The sequence below is a fragment of the Hemitrygon akajei genome, chromosome 7 (genome assembly GCF_048418815.1).
Source record: "Hemitrygon akajei chromosome 7, sHemAka1.3, whole genome shotgun sequence".
Taxonomy (NCBI): domain Eukaryota; kingdom Metazoa; phylum Chordata; class Chondrichthyes; order Myliobatiformes; family Dasyatidae; genus Hemitrygon; species Hemitrygon akajei.
Genome location: NC_133130.1, coordinates 67020040 through 67041288, shown reverse-complemented (window position 1 = coordinate 67041288; position 21249 = coordinate 67020040). Strand labels below are relative to the sequence as shown.

The 21249-nt window shown below is 40.0% G+C and overlaps 1 protein-coding gene across 6 annotated transcripts in view; it reads right to left on the bottom strand.

Moving 5' to 3' along the window:
- LOC140730525 (uncharacterized) overlaps nucleotides 1-21249 on the bottom strand; it is a 125721-nt gene that overhangs the window by 65921 nt on the left and 38551 nt on the right. For all 6 annotated transcript variants that reach the window (XM_073051094.1, XM_073051095.1, XM_073051090.1 and 3 more), the window contains exons 3-4: nucleotides 16000-16067; nucleotides 10608-10655 (exon numbers count right to left, since the gene is read on the bottom strand). In XM_073051094.1, coding sequence (XP_072907195.1) covers nucleotides 10608-10655; nucleotides 16000-16067 — 116 coding nt within the window. The remainder of the gene's footprint in view (nucleotides 1-10607; nucleotides 10656-15999; nucleotides 16068-21249) is intronic.

Sequence of the window (21249 nt, the reverse complement as noted above, 5' to 3'; positions counted from 1 at the left end):
ACAGCAAGCTTCCACACTATAAAGGATCTAACCAAACTCTACGAGGCCCTTAGACAGTCTTCAATATGAAGTGGCATTTAGATTCAAGTGAGCGATTTCTCAGTTAATGAGAATATTGTGGAAATCTGATTATTAAATTCATCAATTTATTTTTTAAGGTAATTTCAGAAACTAATAATAACTGTATTCAAAATAAGTCAAAGTTATAGAGCACAGAAACAGGCCCTGTGGCCCAATTGTCCATGCCAACCAACGTTAGTTCCATTTGTCTGTGTATGGTGCATATCCCTTTAAACCTTTCCTATCCATGCACCTGCCATACGAAACAACAGCAACAACCTAAGTACCTTTTAAACACTGTAAATTTCCCTGTCTCTATCATTCCCTCTGGTAACTTGTTCCCCAAACCCACCACCTTGTGCGTGAAAAATTTACCCTTCCGATTCTCCTTAAATCTGTCTCCACTCACCTTAAGCTATGTCTCTACCTTTAGCCTCATTTATCCTGGGAAAAAGACATTGACCATTCACCTTATCTATGTCCCTCATGATTTTATATACTTCTTCAAGTTCACCCTTAGTTTTCTCTGCTTCGGGGGGAGAAAATCCTAGCCTATCCAGCCTTTTCTTATAACTCAGGAATTCCAGTCTCAGTAACATGCTCATGAATCCTTTCTGCACTCTTCCCAACTTAATGACATATTTCCAACTAGAAATGCATACAATACTTCAGGTGCCATCTCACCAACAACTTGTACAACTGTAACATGACCCAACTCTTGTAGTCAATGTAATATGGCTTCTTCATAGAACCATAAAGAGGTACAGCACAGAAACAGGCCCTTTGGACCATCTAGTCCATGTCGAAAACAGTTAAACTGCCTACTCCCATCAACCTGCATCAGGACCACAGCACTCAATACCCCGGCTATCCATGTACCTATCCAAACCATTTAAACATTGAAATCAAGCTTGTATGCACCACTTGTACTGGCAGCTCAATCCACACTCTCATAACTCTGAGTGAAAAAGTTTCCCCTCGTGTTCCCCAAGCTTTTCAACTTTCACCATTAACCCATAGCCTCTGATTGTAATACCACCCAACCTCAGTGGAAAAAGCCTCCTTGCATTTAACCTATCTATAACCCCTAATTCTGTATATGTCTATCACATCTCTCAATTTTCTAAGTTTGAAGGAATGAAGTCCTAACCTATTCAATCTTTCCTTATAACTCAGGTCCTCCAGACCCAGGAACATCGCCGTAAATTTTCTCTGTGTACTTTTAATCTTATTTACATCTTTCCTGTAAGTAGGTAACCAAAATTGCACACAATACTCCAGATTACGCCTCACCAACGGCTTATACAACTTCAATATTACAGCCATCTCCTGTACAGTCGGCCCTCCTTATCCGCGGGGGATTGGTTCCCGGACCCTCTACGGATACCGAAAAACGCGGATGCTCAAGTCCCTTATTTAACCTGTATCAGTGCGGTGGACTTTAGGACCCGGCAGAGCTCCGGACCTTATTTAACTTGGCTCAGTGCAGTGGACTTCAGGACCCGACGGAGCTCAGGACCCACTGTCCACAGTGTTTCTGTTCTGTTGACGTAAAACGATCATGATTGAAAATAAAGTGGAAATAATAAAGCAATCGGAAAGAGGAGAAACGCCATCAGTCATTGGAAAAGCGTTAGGCTACAGTCAGTCAACGATCGGAACAATTTTAAAGGATTAGTGAGTATAATGGAGCATGTGAAAGGCCCTGCCCCAATGGAAGCTACAATTATTACTAAGCAATGCAGTGGTTCAATTATTGAAATACATATGTTTCTTAAGTGTTTTATATGCATAGAATGGTAAAATATATGCTATATACTAAGACAAACATTTGACTAACTAACGCTAAATAATGTCGGATGTACCTTTTCCGACTTACTTATAATACCTAATACAAAGTAAATGCTATGTAAATAGTTGTTATGCTATATTGTTTAGGGAATAATGACAAGAAAAAAGTCTGTACATCCTCAAACAACGAGTGCTGGAGAAAGAACTTCCAGTTTTTTTTACGATCCTGATCCGCAGTAACCTATGCACATCCTCCCGTATACTCTAAATCATCCCTAGATTACTTATAATAGCTGATACAATGTAAATGCTATGTAAATAGTTGTAATACCATATTGTTTAGGGAATAATGACAAGAAAAAAAAGTCTGTACATGCTCAAACAACAAGTGCTGGAGAGAGAACTTCCAGGTTTTCCTGAACTGCAGTTGGTTGAACCCACGCATGTGGAAACCGCAGATAAGGAGGGCCAACTGTACTCAATACACTGATTTATGACAGCCAATGTGCCAAAAGCTTTCTTTAAATTATGTACCTGTATTCCCAGTCTTCAGTGCCCTACTGCTCACTGTGCAAAACCCACCCTGGTTGATCCTACTGAAGTGCAAAACCTCACACTTGACTGCATTGAGTTCCATCTACCATTTTTCAGCCTATTTTTCCAGCTGATGCAGTTTCCTCTGCAAGCCATGATAGTCTTCCTCACTGTCCACAGCAACCTCAATCTTGGTGTCATCCGCAAATTTGCTAATCCAGTTAACCATCCAGATCATTGATGTAGATGACAAACAACAACGGACCCAGGACTGATCCCTGCAGCAAACCACTAGTCACAGTTAGAGAGGCAACCATCTACTATCAATCTCTGGCTTCTCCCACAAAGCCAATGTCTAAATTAATTAATTAACTCATTTTCAATGCTGAGTGACTAAACCTTCTTGACCAACCTCCCATGCTGGCTAAGGTGCGTGGAGCAGCACAGTAGCGTAGTGGTTAGCACAACGCTTTACAGTTCCATCAACCCAGATTCAATTCCCGCCACTGCCTGTGAGGAGTTTGTACATTCTTCCCATGACTGCATGGGTTTCCTCCCACAATCCAAAGATGTACCAGGTTAATTGGTCATTGTAAGTTGTTCTATGATTAGGCTAGGGCAGTGTTTCCACAACTTTTTTAGCTCAATGCCTCTGTAAAGCACTTTCATACCTGCCAACGCCCCCCTAAGGCACCTTCATACTTGCCAATGCCCCTCTTTGGCACAATACACTTTTTGGCACCCCCATAGTGTAAAAATACATTTACCAGATGCTAATATAAGAAAAGTGATACTACTTTAAATTTTTATTTGTCTTTAAACCTTGCTTATACAGCATCTGTGAACTGTACAGCAGCTTCGATATCAATGTGATCCTTGAGCTTGATGGTTTTTATCAAGAGTTGAAATATCTGGTTCAAATTGTGACAGCAGAAGTCTTAAGTCCCCACGTGTAACAATGTACAAGTGGTTTCTGTTTTTTGAGAGTATGTGGTTTACTGCACTAATGACTCTCTTAGCAAGGTAGGAGGATGGAAATGCAATGAAGAGCAATTTGGCTCTTCTCCAAAGGCCAGGAAACCTCGAGTGACAGTGTAGCCGCATACCACAAAAGCCAAACTTTTTGAAAAGCATTTTTGCTTCATCATTCTGAATTTTGATCATTTCTTCTTGGAAGTTCTCTTCCTGGTCTTCCACCGTGCAAAGAAATGGGTTAATTACCCAGTCCGGTATTTCCAGATTGCTCAAATCCTTGAATCAATTCTGAAAATCCTTTTTCAGTGACTGCACATGTAAACAGTACTCTTGCAAATAACTTCCTGTGAAAGAGAATGCCATACTTTCCATGCAGGGAAACTCTGAGAACATTCTTTTCCCAATGTTTTGCTTATATGTTTCCAATTTTCTAATAAAAATGAACACTGCGCTTTTTGCCTGGGTTACACTGAAGTTCTCACCCTGCTGTTTCATATTTAGAATGTTTATTTTGTCATACAGATCAGCTAGATATACCACATCTACATGTTTTTCCCTATCAGGGTTCTTTTGAAGACCCCGACCTGGAATTGCACTCTGACCGGTTCTTTGCAGGAATGGGACCCATTCTCAGGGTTTCAGGACTGGCCATTGTTCAGCACGCCAAGGGCTTGGCCTGACAGTTCAGCTCAAATTCAGAAGCCTAAGATCTTGGAGCTCTAGAGATGGATCGAGAGTCGGTGTCGCAAGAGACCCGTGTGTCGTCGGGGGAGTCGGGATATCTGCTACGGGCCCAAAGACCTGGGATATTTGCGATCTTCAGGCACAGAGCTCAAAAAAAGAGACGTAACAGACTTTTAACATCGTAAACCAGCAAGTTGTTTGTTATATCTCCCCACTCACTGGGGGAAAACGGAAACACTGAGGGAGAGAGAGAATCTGCGGTATGTCGAATTCCAGGTGTAGTGCGCAGTCTTTGTGGTAACTGCAAGTCTGTGATTTTGCTACTGCTTTGCTCACGCTTGAGTGCTCAGTGGTGGTATTGATGTTTGTTTTTTTTGCCGGTGGGGGGGAGGGGGGGATAGTAGCTTGCTGCTGCTTACGCACGGGAGGGAGAGGAGCTGGGGGGGGGACCATGGGGTTCTTAAGTTTATTTGTCAATTATTCTTTGGGGCAATTCTCTGTTTTTGTGGATGTTTGCGAAGAAAAAGCATTTCAGGATGTATATTATATACATTTCTCTGACATTAAATTGGACTTTTGAATCTTTGAAGAAGTTCAGTCTTGGTTCCCAAGCTCTTGTCAACTTTGAGCAAAAATTCAACCAATGTCAAAATGATCAAAGAAATGTTTTAAGCAGCAGCCTTTTGATAGCCAATGCACTACATTGTGAAAAAGCAAGCATTCAAGCTCTTCATCATTATCTTGGCATAACTGGTGTTCTGCTATTTTAATGGATAATCTTTAACTTTATTGATACTAGATATTACAAGACTCATGCTTGAAGAAAGTCTCTGGCTAAGGTTTTTGGCAAGATGTTAACAATGAATTCCACAATAGATTGCAAACAGACTTGGAATTTCTTTTTTCATAAATGCCACTAAACCTCTCACATATGGTGTTCCATTGGTTGTACAAGAAATCATGTTCCTAATCCAAATACTTTTATCCTCAATATACATTTTGAGTCATCATAGATTGATTCTCTGTTGATATTTGGTTTTAACATTTTACAAAAGGGAATCCCTTCATAAAAGTTCACATTTTTCTTAAACCCTACATATGCCATTAGCAATGTCTTGTTGTCTTGCACAGTTGACTCATCCAGTTGTAGCCAAAATTCCGTTTTTTGTAGCTCTATGCATGGGTGATACTCAATGTCTTCACTCACTTCATCAATATGACAAGCTACTGAGTTATTACTCAGAGGAATTGATTTTAAAATAGTGGTATCCATTTTGAGAACAGAGGTGAGTGCTTCAGACACAGCAGACATTATTAATCTTTCACCAATTGTATGAGATTTTCCACACTTTGCTATCATTTTGGAAACAATACAAAAAGCATTGAGACCACTATCAAGGTCATTTTCAGCTTTCTTGGCAAATGACTCAAGTGAGCAATACTTTTCATATGCTTCTTTCATCTTCTGAAATTGAGTAATACCATAAGTCAGTGGTCCCCAACCACCGGGCCACGGACCGGTACCAGGCCGTAAAGCATGTGCTACTGGGCTGTGAGGAAACGATATGATTTGGCAATGTGAAATGATATGAATCAGCTGCACCTTTCCTCATACCCTGTCACGCCCAGTGAAGAACTTGAACACACGCGAGGTCATTACCCACGTATGGTCATCAGTCGCCTAAACACAGTGATACCCTAGCGCCAGGGATCACTGGTTGGCCTCAGGTAACCAGCTGCCTCACGCAGCCGGCGAGAAGTGTTGTTGCTACTGGTCTAGAGCGTAGACAGATGGGCGCTGCCTCTAAACCTGTTTACCACACCAAATGTTCGTGGGGAAGCCGGTGCTAAAATATTTACAGGCGATCTAATTTGGGCTCTGCATTTCTTAAGTAGCAGAGCAGCTACCTCGCTGCGATCTACTGAAAATCATCCCTCAAGCCAAACTTTTGTCAGCCGATAGATCCTGCTTACCTACGGGGGTGGGGGGGGGGCAGGTGCACGCTCTGTCGCACTCCTCACTCGGTTGGTCGCTCTCTCTGGACTGCAACCACCGTGGCCCCAGCAAGGGGACCTCCGGCCCTTACCTTGACCTCTCATCCCACCCATGACCAGCTGCATCTGGCCAGGCTGTTATATGTTCATACGAGGAAAATATGCGCTGTGTGTTTAATATTAAATTCGTTAGATAAACCCTTTTAGAAACTAAACTGAGTGTAATAGCCACTTATAAGGGACTTATAGTTGACTTATCACCTATAATATAGGTCCTATATTCCGGTTATGATCAACACACATAACCTCCCCCCCCCACCACCCCCCCCCCCCCGGCGCCAGTCCGCAAGAATATTGTCAATATTATGCCGGTCTGCGGTGCAAAAAAGGTTGGTGACCCCTGCCATAAGTAGCCTTTTCAGGGTGTCTTTTACAGAAGTGTTCCTGCAATCTTGATGGTTTCATGGCTCCATTAGACAGTACAGTATTACAAATAAGACACATGGGTCATCACTGATCTGACAGGAACGGAATCAAAACCATACTCCGAGTATGTGACATTATATTGATGCATTCTCTGTAGTTTCTGTTTTTTAGCAGATTAGAATTCAAAGCTACACTGCCTTTGGACTCAGATCATGCTGTACATACTTATCCATCATTAATGGGGCTAAATTAAAATAAAAAATTAACACACACTATCAGATGTTGACAAGGTCAATCAGGCCTCATGCCTCAAGTTAGGGCGCCGCTTACCGCCACCCCCAACAACTTCTATTCCCTCTAATGCCCCCTTAGGTCACATAACCGTCCCTGTTGGGAATCACTGGACTGGCGTTATATCAGGGAATCGGGGGGGGGGGGGGGGGATTGCTCAGTGGCAAGGGCCTGCTCTGCATTGTATCTCAATAAAATGTTTAAAAAATAACATACATTCAAAATAGCGAGAGAAAAAAATACATATCATTATGCAAGAAAACACATGTATAGTCCAAGACCCTGAGCAACATACTAATTGACGGTACAGCACCCAGTAATCCAGCCTATCATTGCACTCAAGGGCAACACCAATGGGAGGGCAAAAGAACACTTCAAGCAGCTCCGCAAAAAGGTTATTGAAAAACACAAGTCAGGAGATGGATACAAGAAAATTTCCAAGTCGTTGAATATCCCTTTGAGTACAGTTAAGTTCATCATCAAGAAATGGAAAGAATATGGCACAGCTGTTGGTCAGAGATCAATCATCCCAGCATTGGGACATTCTGCAGGCATACCTCGGGGCAGTTTCCAGTCGTCTTCAGCTGTTTCCCCATTGACCTTTCTTCCAACATAAGGTCAGTACAGGGGATGCTCACTGAAGATGACATAATATTCAACTGCATATACAAGTCTTATCCAAATAAAACTGCTCATTAATGCACACAGCATGACTCTGAGTGTTGATATGTGGCAAATAACAATCTTGCCACAGGAGTGCCAGCCAACGACCACCTCCAACATAGACAGCCTGGGCATCAATGGCTTGTGTATTGTCGAGACCCTCATCAACAACATTCTTGTCACCACTGACCAGAAACTTGTGCAGCCACATAAATACCATAACTACATGAGAAGATTAGAGACTGGGTGTTGTGTGGTGAGTAACCTCAAGGCTTTTCTACCAGCTAATGTCAGATGTACAGTCTGATAGAATATGCCCATAACAAAAACACTAGAACCTCAACCTTTCCCCATAGGCAGACCCCAGTTAATATGCATTGGCAACATCTCCTTCATACCCACCATCAGCGCAGGTGCACCAGAAGGTTACGTGCTTCGCTCCCTGCTCTACTCACTTTATACCTGTGATTGTGTGGCGAAGGACAGCTCCAATACTGTATTTAAGGAATGTGGGGGAAGTGAATTTTTTTTAAAATTTCATTTGTATTTAAATTTCATTAATTTTATTGGATTTCCTTATTGTGAAATTTCTTTTAGATTGACAGGTCAGAGAAACTGGCATCGGAAATAAAAATGAAGTGGCAACACAAGTTATACGAGGTAGAAAATTTCTGCTGTCAATAAGTATATAACAAATGTGATTTATTTAATTGTTGTGTATTGAGCAAAAAAATACATCGATACAGTGGCATGCAAAAGTTTGGGCACCCCTGGTCAAAATTCCTGTTATTGTGAATAGTTAAGTGAGTAGCACATGAACTGATCTCCAAAAGTCATAAAGTTAAAGATGAAACATTCTTTTCAACATTTTAAGCAAGATTCGTGTATTATTTTTGTTTTGTACTATTTTAGAGTGGGGAAAAAAGGAAAGCAGCACCATGCAAAAGTTTTGGCACCCCAAGAGATTTGAGCTCTCAGATAATTTTTACCAGGTCTCAGACCTTAATTAGCTTGTTAGGACTATGGCTTGTTCACAGTCATCATTAGGAAAGGCCAGGTGATGCAAATTTCAAAGCTTTATAAATACCCAGACTCCTCAAAATTTGTCCCAACAATCAGCAGCCATGGGCTCCTCTAAGCAGCTGCCTATCACTCTGAAAATTAAAATAAATGATGCCCACAAAGCAGGAGAAGGCTATAAGAAGATAGCGAAGTGTTTTCAGCTAGACGCTTCCTCAGTTTGTAATGTAATTTAGAAATGGCAGGAACTGTGGAGGTCAAGTTGAGATCTGGAAGACCAAGAAAGCTTTCCAAGAGAACTGCTCATAGGATTAGAAAGGCAATCGAAACCCCTGTTTGACTGCAAAAGACCTTCAGGAAGATTTAGCAGACTCTGGAGTGGTGGCGCACTGTTCTACTCTGCAGCGACACCTGCACGAATATGACCTTCATGGAAGAGTCATCAGAAGAAAACCTTTCCTGCTTCCTCACCATCAAATTCAGCATCATAAGTTTGCAAAGGAACATCTAAACAAGTCTGATGCATTTTGGAAACAAATCCTGTGGACTGATGAAGATAAAATAGAGCTTTTTGGCCACAATGAGCAAAGGTATGTTTGGAGAAAAAAGGGTGCAGAATTTCATGAAAAGAACATCCCTCTAACTGTTAAACACGGGAGTGGATATAGTATGCTTTGGGCTTGTGTTGCAGCCAGTGGCAAAGGGAACATTTCACTGGTAGAGGGAAGAATGAATTCAATTAAATACCAGCAAATTCTGGAAGCAAACATCACACCATCTGTAAAAAAAGCTGAAGATGAAAAGAGGATGGCTTCTACAACAGTATAATAATCCTAAACACCTCAAAATCCACAGTGGACAACGTCAAGAGGTGCAAGCTGAAGTTTTGCCATGGCCCTCACAGTCCACCGACCTAAACTTCATTGAAAATCTGTGGAGAGGCCTCAAAAGAGCAGTGCATGCAAGACGGCCCAAGAATCTCACAGAACTAGAAGCCTTTTGCAAGGAAGAATGAGTGAAAATCCCCCAAACAAGAACTGAAAGACTCTTAGCTGGCTACAGAAAGTGTTTACAAGCTGTGATACTTGCCAAAGGGGGTGTTACTAAGTATTAACCATGCAGGGTGCCCAAACTTTTGCTTCAGGCCATTTTCCTTTTTGAAATAAAAAAAAGTAATCTTGCTTAAAATACTAAAGAAATATGTCATCTTTAACTTCATGCCCTTTGGAAATCTGGTCATCTTTTACTCACTTAGCTGTTCACATTAACAGAAATTTTGACCAGGGTGCCTAAACTTTTGCATGCCACTGTATATAACTTCCTGGAACCTTTGCCATATGTAAAAATGTAATTCTACACTTGAACCCTTTTCTAGTTTGTCATTTAGATGATATTAATCTGTACCTTAGCCTTTATTTGCCATTCTTTGATCTTGTTAATATTTTATGAAGACATTTCTTGATATCAGCCTTGCAAGTATCACATACTTAGCAATCACATACTTTTTGAAGGGAGGGTGTTCTAGACTAAAAGATACAAATAGAAGTGGTTCTAACTGAGTGAGGATGGTGAAGGCTTTTAACTACATCTGATCTATCTATATTAGTATAAGGAGAGAAATGAGAACAGGAATGAAGTAAAACAGAATGTTAGCTAGTTCTGACTCAAACTGCAATGTCTGGTTGCCTGAATTTGTTGAATTTAGCATTGGGTCCTGAGTTTTGTAACTGCACAAAACTAGGATGTTTTCCTTTGGTTTACTGCAAGAAGTTTAGAGGTTACAGACAATGCCTTTTTAATGAGAGAGATCAGAGGAAAATGGCAAACTGTTTCAAGCTGATAGGAAGGCGACAATAACTCAAATAACCATTCATTACAACAATGGTGTTCAGAAGAGCATCTCTGAATACACAACATGTTAAACCTCGAAGTGGATAGGCTACAGAGCAGAAGACCATACTGGGTTCTACTCCTGTATTTAATAAAGTGTACTTTTTAATTCATGAAACAGTTACTGAATAAAGATTTGTTAATTTTGCTTTTAAATTATTATAAACAAGAGGCAAGAATTCTTAATTTAACCATTCAGCAACGGAATCAAAATATTTTGAGTTAGATTTATCTCATTGATCATGCACATTTATTTTAGCTTTGAATATCGGTATTACCTTCAAAACAAAGACGCTGTTGTCTAAACCGAAGGAATGAAAGAGAACCTGAAATTCAGAAGCATACAAACTAATCAGTAAACAATTGAGTCATTTCTAAAATGCAAGGAATTCAATATAACTTTCCTGATGCATTAAATAGCCCTTCAAAGAAAATATTTAAGAATGATTAGAATGGATTTGATGAACCCTTCTAAATCTAACTAGTTCTTACTTCCACAGCTAGAACAAAAGTTAGATGTACTAAGTTCTTAGGCAGCCCCTCGGACATGAAGAAAACTTACTTCTATTTGTTCCTTGTGAGGTTACCAACGAGGACAATGTAGGAACAACAGATTCATTCACAAAGTGAAACCAAGCAACATAGGTGACTACAAGCCCTCATTCCCAGATGAGCTCAATGCCTTGTATGTTCACTTTGACCAACAAAATATAGAGGACCCTTCACAAACTCCACAGCACCCAAAGACCCTGTTATTTCAGTCTGTGAGGTCGACAGGAAAGCATCCTTCAGGAGGGTCAGCCCATGGAAAGCATCTTGCCCAAGCAGTGTAACTGGCCGAGTCCTAAACACCTGTGCTGATTTGGCAATCTGAAGTATCCAATAGCTTCAAACAGATTTTAATTATACTGGTGCCTCCAAAGAATGTGGTAACCTGCCTCAAAGACTATTGCCCAAATGCACTTCCCTCTACTGAGACGAAGTGTTTGAGAGGTTAGTGATGAAATATATCAACTGCTGCCTGAGAAGCAACTTGGATCTGGATACCGTCACAACAGATTAATAGCAGATGCCATTTCATTGGCTCTTCACTCAACCCTGAAACATCTGGATGACGAAGATGCATACATCACGATGCTCTTCAATGACTACAGCTTGGCATTCAATACTATCATTGCTTCAAAACTAATCAATAAGCTTCAAGACCTTGGCTTTGTTGGAAACTACTTTTCTTTTAAATATTACCTTAAGGTTGTTATAGCCAGGGGTAGTAATAGGGACAAGCTCCCAATACCTATTAAATGCTCCCAATGGCATGCACCTCAAATAGCCTCTGACAAATAAGTCCAGCACCTGGCCTTGATGAGTGGTTTAGCTGCTAAACTCGGCAGGACCGTTTCTACTGACAGGAGAGGGGCAAAGGCAGGTTACTGGCACCTTAAAACTAGTCACTTCAAGCAGATGAGGGTTGCCAGCCATGGTTGGCAACTCATCTAGGAGAAGGGAAACTCTGATCTCAAACCTCCGCTGACTTACCTGCTCATGGGGAAGGCTTCAGGAGTAAACCCCAAGGGAAAAATCTGGAACAGGAGTCCCTAAGGCAGTCCTACATTGAGTTTGATGCTGACTAGCAACTCCTGTGACGCTGCTGGGACCTAACTGAATCGGTCTTTGCCGTTCCTTTGGGTTCACCAGATGCATGTAGATGGGGAGCTTGCTACATGGTCAACAGCTTGCTCTCCCCATCATACTGCCAAAGCTTGCATATCTATACAGCTAGGATGCAACATCCATGATCAACTCTGAACATAAGAACATCAGAAGATAAGAAAAAGGAGCAGGAGTAGGCCATCTGGCCCACCAAGCCTGCTCTGCCATTCAATAAGATCATGGCTGATCAGACCATGGACTCATCTCCACCTACCTGCCTTTTCCCCATAACCCATAATTCCCCTACAATGCAACAATCTATCCAACCTTGTCTTAAATATATTTACTGAAACATCCCCCATTGGTCAGAGAATTCCATAGATTCACCACTCTCTGGGAAAGGCAGTTCCTCCTAATCTCTGTCCTAAATTTACTCCCCCTGAATCTTGAGGCTTTGTCCCCGAGTTCTAGTCTCACCTACCAGTGGAAACAACTTTCCTACCTCTACCTTATCTATCCCTTTCATAATTTTATAATTTGTAGTCACATTTTAGTAATATTTGAAACCAGGGTTCTGTGCAGTAATTTAAATTTGGCACTTTTTGGAGGTGTTTATAAATCTGGAATTCATGATATGAGGTGTAGGTTTGTGGGCAATCCTATAATTTTACATTAAATATATATAAGAACATAAGAAATAGGAGCAGGAGTAGGCCATCTGACCCATCCAGCCTTCTCTGGCCATAGACTCAACTCCATCTACCTGTCTTTTCCCCATAACCCTTAATTCCCCTACTATGCAAAAATCTATCCAACTTTGTCTTAAATATATTTACTGAGGAAGCCTCTACTGCTTCATTGGGCAGAGAATACTATGGATTCACCACTATCTGGGAAAAGCAGTTCCTCCTCATCTCCGTCCTAAAACGAATCTTGAGGCTATGTCCCCTAGTTCTAGTCTCACCTACCAGTAGAAACAACTTTCCTGCCTCTATCTTCTCTATCCCTTTCAAAATTTTATATGTTTCTAGAAGATCTCCTCCCATTCTTCTGAATTCCAGTGAGTACAGTCCCAGTCAACTCAATCTCTCCTCATAGACTAACCCCCTCATCTCTGGAATCAACTTGGTGAACCTCCTCTGCACCACCTCCAAAACCAGTATATCCTTCTTCAAGTAAGGAGACCAGAACTGCACACAGTATTCTAGGTGCGGCCTCACCAGTACCCTGTACAGTTGCAGCATAACCTCTCTGCTCTTAAATTCAATCCCTCTAGCAATGAAGGCCAACATTACATTTGCCTTCTTGATAGCCTGCTGCACCTGTGAACCAATCCTTTGTGATTCATGCACAAGCACTCCCAAGTCCCTCTGCATAGCAGCACACTGCAATGTTTTACCATTTAAATAATAACCTGATCTTCCATTTCCTTCTAAAGTGGATGACCTTATATTTACCAACATTGTATTCCATCTGCCAGACCCTTGCCCACTCACTTAACCTATCTATATATCTTTGCAGACTCACCGATTCTTCTGCACAATTTGCTTTTCCATTCAATTTAGTATCATTAGCAAGCTTAGATACACTACACTCAGTCCCCTCTTCCAGACTGTTAATGTATATAGTAAACAGTTGCGGGCCCAGCACCAACCCCTGCGGCACACCACTCGCCAGTGACTGCCAACCAGAGTAATGCCTATGTATCCCACTTCTCTGCTTTCTATTAGTTAACCAACCTCTATCCATGTTAATACATCACCCCCAACTCTATGCATCCTTATCTTACGGATAAGTCTTTTATGCAACACCTTATCGAACACTTTCTGGAAATCCAAGTAAATAACATCCATCTGTTCCCCTCCATCCGCTGCACTCATTATATCCTCAAAGAGCTCCAGTAAGTTTGTTAAACAGGATCTCCCTTTGCTGAATCCATGCTGTGTCTGCCTGAAGGATCCATTCCTCTGACCGAGCAGACCCTCACCCTCACTTTTTATAAGATTTGTACTGTTTAACAAACGTGTATTTTTCACATTCACTGGTAGAAAGTAGTATAGCCAAATTAACAGTTCATTACCTTTCTCATTTTTCAATGGCTAAGTATTAGCCCATTACCCATGTAATGTAATTGTTTTAATTATGTAGCCTATTAACTAATATATCACTATCTAAGGAATTTTCTTTATCTTATCTATAAAAGTGATAGATTTTTCGGAAGCACCATCTTTATTTTCTTTTTTCCTTTGTCTTACACCCCTTAGCATTCATTTCCCTCAACATCATTTCCCAGCTCTCTATTTAGTTTGCTTAGTATTTGTTCAATACCTCCTTGAGTAACTGGATCCTCAACTTCCTCACTTGCGGACCCCAGTCAGATTGGACTGGCAGAATATCTCCTCCACGATCTCCATCAGTACAGGTTCACCACAATGCTGTGTGCTTAGCCCACTGCTCTACTCACTTTATACTTATGACTGTGAGGCTAAGCACAGCTCCAATGCCACATTTAAGTCTGCTGACAACAGCAATGTCATTGGCAAAATCAAAGATGGTGATTGAAAATCTGGCAGAATGGTGCCACAACAATGTTAGCAAGACCAAGGAGATAATTATTAACTTCAGGAAGAGCAAGCTGAAGGTCCACGAGCCAGTCCTCATTGGGGGGATCACAGGTGGAGACGGTCAGCAACTTCAAATTCCTCAGTGTTATCATTTCAGAGGATCTATCCTGGGTCCAGTGTGTAACTGCCATTACAAAGAAAGCATAGCAGCACTTAAGCTTTCTTAGGAGTTTGGCAAAAATTTTAAATGTCAACTAAAATTTTGACAAACTTCTACAGATGTATTGACTGGTTGTATCACAGGCTGGTATGGAAATTCCAATGATCTTGAACTGAAAAGCCTACATAAAGTAGTGGATACGACCCACCCCATCCCAGGTAAAGCCCTTCCCAACGTTGAGCACATCTACACAGAGTGCTGTCGCAGGAAAGCAGCATCCATCATCAAGTACTCTCACTGTCCAGGTCATGCTCTCTTCTTGTTGCTGTCATCAGGAGGGAGGTACAGGAGCCTCAGAACCCACACCACCAGGTTCACCAACAGTTGTTGCCTCTCAGTCATCAGGCTCTTGAACCAGAGAGAATAGATTCACTCATCTTCATTTACCCCATCATTGAACTGTTCCCGCAACCTATAAATTCGCTTTCAAGGACACTTCATTTCATGTTCTGGCTCTTTATTATTTATTTATTTATTATTATCATTATTTCTTTTTTTCCTCTTTTGTATTTGCACAGTTTGTTGTCTTTTGCACATTGATAGTCTGTCCGTCTTGATGGGTGCAGTATTTCATTGATTCTATTGTCTTTCTTCTACTTACTGTGAACACCCACAAGAAAATGAATGTCAGGGTTGTATATGGTGACATTTATGCACTTTGATAATAAATTTACATTAAACATTGAGCTTTGAATAAATAGTGCAGGTTACAACTGTCAGGCCATGTGCACAGGTAAGTTGAGAGATAGTCTCCACCTTTTGCCACTTCCTTGTGATCCTAATATATAGCCTCAGGTTTCTCACTATCATCCAAAATATTCCTTCTCTACACTGAGAGGTCATAGGCCAGATTTTCTCAAGGATCAGTAAAGATGTTGCATTCATTCCAGGAGATTTTAACCATATCCTCAGAACAGTGCATCTGTTTTAGGAGTCTGATTTTGCATCTTGTCCTAAGGCATAGTAGATAACAGGCCATGTTCTGGTAAATGGGACTAGTTTAGAGGGGTACTTGTATTTTGTCCTCTTGATGAAGGTGGAGAACTTTGCAGCCATGGTGATTTTTTTCTTTCACCTGTTGCAGGCAACTCAGGTCTCATAACCATATAGAAAGTCAGCAATCACTGCTGCACGAGGGAAATTGGTCCAAAAAATTAAACTTCATTGGATCAAAGACAATTTGGCAAATTTGCATAAAAGATTAAAACTTTACTTAAGCAAACGTTCCTATCATACCTGCTTAGCAGCAACTGCATCTAGCCCTTGTGAAATCCAGACATCTTTGACAATAGTAACTTCATCATCTGAAAGAAAAGTACAAACAGTTGGATATGTGTCACAATATTTATAAGATTTGGATTACCAGCAAAACAGGATGCAACCAATACCTTCATCTAAGTTACTAATATAATCATGAAAGAATGAAAAGGGATTTCAGTACAACACATAAAAAGGGGGTAGGAGATGTTGTGAGTAAAATATCACCTGATGGAGTCATTTAGGGGCAAGGTCTCTTCTTAAGATTGAGACAAAGAGAAATTACTGAGTCATTAAATACATTCAAGGCTGAGACAGATTTTTTGAGCTTAGGTATATCAAAGGTTATGGACAGAAAGCAAATAAACTGGTGCCATGGCCGAAGCTCGGATCAGTCATGATCTTATGAACAGTGCAGGAAGCTCGAAGGATAGCACTGCGTACTTTATCCCCTTTTTTATGTTCACTCTATCAAACAAGCTAACAACAAGATGAAAAAATTAAATCAATAAAATCCAAAAACAATAAGCACTTGACATTTCTAGAGCCAGTGAATGAAAGAGGTGACTGACATACTATCAGTAGTACTAAAAGCCACATCTACTTCCAAAGGAGTTAACAACTGTTGCTGCCCGTTGTTTCTATTTTACCATGGTGAAAAATATATTCAACATAAACTTTGTGGTTGACTGCTTTGTTATTCACAATAGTTTTGATGAACTCATTACTGTCAATGAACCGGAGGAGATTAGGGAGCTTAAGAGAAAAGAACCCTTAGGAAGCAGTGATCACAATAAGATTGAGTTCACCTTGAAATCTGATAGAGAGAAAGTAATGTCTGACGTAGCAGTATTTCAGCTGAATAAAGTAAATTACAGTGGTATGAGAAAGAAGTTGGCCAAAGTAAATTGGAAGGAGCTGCTGGTAGGGATGTCAGCAGAGCAGCAATGGTGTGAGTTTCTTGGAAAAATGAGGAAAGCACAGAATAGATGTATTCCAAAAACAAAGAAATATTCAAAAGGCAAAATAGTACAACCGTGTCTGACAAGGGAAGTCAGAGCTAATGTAAAAGCAAAAGAGAGGGCATACAAAGCAAAAATTAATGGGAAGACAGAGGATTGGAAAGCTTTTAAAAACCTTCAGAGAGCAACTGAAAGAATCCTTTCATTTTTAATCTTTTTATTGATTTTAAAATATATAAAGACAAATACAAATCAGAGGAGAAGTTATATCAAATACATATTCCAATGGAAGTACAAACAACAAAAAAGGAGTGTACACTGTCAAAATCATACATAGTCTAATATTGAGCTCCTCAATATCTACAACTCCTCTTAACAATTCAAAAAAAAGATCAAAAATTGCCATTTTTAAGAAAAAGAAAAAAACACACTAAACTAACCTAAAACAAAAAAAAAAAAGACTGAGCATTCCATTTGAGGATATAATTACAAAAAAAAGGGCGAAATCCTTCCGGTCAAATCTGAAAAGTCACGGAGAAGAAGAAAAAAGATTACCTAAAAAAATGGAAAAAAAAGAGAAGAAAATTTAAATCATATGAAAATATTGAATGAAAGGTCACCAGGTTTGCTCAAATTCAAAAGATGTATCAAATGTCCGACTTCTAATTTTCTCCATGCTTAAACACGACATAATGGAGGAGAGCCAAAAAAAACAGTAGGTGGATTAGGATCTTTCCAATACAACAAAATAGCTCTCCTAGCCAATAAAGTTGAAAAAGTTGTAATATGTTGAGCGCAAGCAGAAACATTTCCTGCTTCCTTCGGAGTGATTCCAAAAATTGCCGTAAGTGAATTTGGTTGTAGGTCCAAACCTATGACTTTGGATAACGTTCTAAAAACATCTCTCCAAAAATTATTTAATTTTATACAGGACCAAAACATGAGTTAAGGTAGCCACCTCAGCATTACATCTATCACAGGTGGGATTTATATTAGAAAAAATATGCGCTAGTTTATCTTTTGACATATGCAACCTGTGCACTACCTTGAACTGAATCAAGGAGTGATGGGCGCAGATGGATGAATTTTATTCCATTGATTATCTGAAAGTGACTCCCAAAGTTCCAACTAAAAGAATCATTTGGACGAATAAAATGTAATATGAAAGCAAGCTAACAAACAATATCAAAGTGGATAGTAAAAGCTTTTTCGAAGTATGCAAAAAACTAAAAGAAATGAGAGTGCATATAGGACCATTGGAAATAAAGCTAGGTAAATAATAAAGGGTGAAAGGAGATGGTAGATGAACTAAATGAGCATTTTGCATTAGTCTTCACTGTGGAAGACACCAGGAGTGTGTAGCTGAAGGGTACGAGGGAAGAGAAGTGAGTCCAGTTACAGTGAATCCAAAAATATAAGATGCAAAGGGACTTGCAAGTCCTTGTGCAGATCAACCTAAAGGTTAACTTGCAGGTTAAGTCTGTGGTGAAGAAGGCAAATGCAATGTTAGCATTCACTTCAACAGGTCTAGAATACAAGAGCAGGGATTTATAAGGCGCCGGTGAGGCCTCACCTTGAGTATTGTGAACAGTTTTTGGCTCCTCATCTAAGAAAAGATGTGCTGGCATTGGAGAAGGTTAAGAAGAGGCTCACAAAGATGATCCCAGCTATGAAAAGGTTATCATATGAGGAACATTTGATAGCTCTGAGTCTGTACTTGCTAGAAATTAGAAGGATGGGGGAGGGGGGATCTCATTGAAACCTTTCGAATGTTGAAAGGCCTAACAGTGTAAATGTGGAAAGGATGTTTCCCATGGAGGGGGAGTCAAGGACAAGAGGGCACAGCCAGAGGATGGTGGATTTGTGGAATTTGCTATCACAGGCAGCTGTGGAGGCCAGCTCGTTGGGTGTATTTAAGGCAAAGCTTGTTAGGTTCTTGATTGAACACAGCATCTAAGGTTACAGAGAGAAGGCCAGAGAGTGGGGCTGATGAGGGGAAAAAAAGATCAGCTATGATTGAATGGCAAAGCAGACTCAACAGGCCAACATGTGAGTTGATTATCACCATCCTGTACAAAGAGAAATTTACCTTCAGGTCTGACTTAATATCTAGTCACTCAACACAGAACTGGAATTGGCACAATGAATTTCCTGATATGAAAATTAATACCATAATTCTACATGAATCCCATATGCAGTCCCAGCTTTGCAGCCCGTCAATGATTAAATTTAAAGACAGCAGCCAGCTGTACAGTTTGAGTTAGTGCTTAATTGTCATTCACCCATATATGAATACCCATGAATAAAGCCAAACGAAATAGCAATCCTCCTTGAACTTGAACACAAAATACACAGCAGATGCTGTGGTCAAATCAACATGAAATACAAACAAGCTGGAGGAACTCAGCAGGTCGGACAGCATCCGTGAAAACGAGCAGTCAATGTTTCGGGCCCAGACCCTTCATCAGTCCTGACGAAGGGTCTCAGCCCAAAACGTTGACTGCTCGTTTCTATGGATGCTGTCCGACCTGGTGAGTTCCTGCAGCTTGTTTGTACATGTCTCCTTGAACTTGAACTGTACTCTTGAAGACTAATTTAAATATAATCTTTAAGACTCCTAATTCTCCAAGGTGAGACAAGGTCAATCAACTGCTTTGAAAATAACAGCATGTAAATATGTGATGAATTAGGATTGTGTTATGAGCCACAATTTTAATATTTTCAATTCAGGTTTTTTCAAACCACTTTTTTGGAGTAGATTAATAGAAATAAACAAAATAGAATATTTTGTAGAATGTTCCAATATTCCTCAGAACACAAAGTTCATATGTGATTTTCTTTGCAATTATTTGACAATGTCTGTCAAAAAGACAGTCCTCTCTCGGTTGTGACCGACAAGTAAAGTGCTATCTCTGGGTGCACTTGCTCTCCAGGAGGATGGGGAACTAATTCCAAGAAGAAATGAAATAGAAAAAAAGAACAGGTCTTCATGATCCTGAAGGTGCTCACCTACTAAGTACATCTTTAAATATTTCAGTCAAAACACTAACAGATCGGTCACATTGCTCATTACAGGGCAAGGGTTGAAGAGATGAGATGAAAATATTTTTCTTCAAATCAGAGGTAAGTGAACCTGCGGAATTTAATATATAGATTACAGAGGCCAAGTTGCTGAATATACATAAAAAGGAAATACATAAATTTCTCTTTTTTTATTTCTAAGATTCTCTGTGCTAATTTACAATAAATTGTTGCCAGTTTTAAGTGATAGCTAAGGCTGGGGGTGAATAATATTTTAAGAATTATGATTAGTAAAATTGACTACTCAGCTAGCATAAGTACAGCACTGCCAGAAGTCAGGAATTGTGCTTGATAAATGTTTGACTACAAATACAATCAGTAAAAGATAAGTCCTCATAGAAATCCTTAAACGTTTATTATCAAAGATTATCAAACTCATTATAAAAGATGGCAGACCATTGTGCAATGCAACTTGGTGCAATAATGCATTTGCACAATAATATTGGAATTACAACCAATGTAAATAATTGCTCAAACATAGAATAAAGATTGTTATTAGAGGTTAAATCTTTCTATTTAATGTCCGTTTAATGTTAACAATACTTAGCTCTGCAGTTTGCAAGAGGTACAGGATGGAAACAGTGTAGTCCCTCCCAATGGAACTGGGATTTGGGTGTACATGGCAAGGATGCTCATTAGTTTTTTTTCTCTCTCGCTTCACCTTAATGTTTTAAAGAGTTATAATATCCCTTAAATGATTAACTTCCAGTGTTGTAAATAAAAGCAAAACATTGTAGATGGGGAAGAGGGAACCTAAAATGGCAGAATGAGTGAGTAGTTGACTAGAAAATATACAACAGTCAGCATCTTTGAATAGAAAAATTATATTATAAATCAATGCAACACACACAAAATGCTGCAGGAACTCAGCAGGTCAGGCAGCATCTATGGAACTGAATAGAGAGTTGATGTTTTGGGCTGAGACCCCTGTTCCGGGCAGACAGCTATCTTCTTGAGCCCTGAAGAAGGGACTAGGCCTGAAACATCAACTATCTATTCATTTTCATAGATACTGCCTGATGTGCAAAGCTTCTCCAGCATTTCGTGTGTGTTGCTTTGGATTTCCAGCATCTGCAGACTTTCTCGCATTTATTGTAAATCAATCGTGTTTCATCAAAACCGCATCTGACCATATTAAATAATTGTGAACCAAGCCAATTATCTCAAAGAAAGAAACTTATCCAGA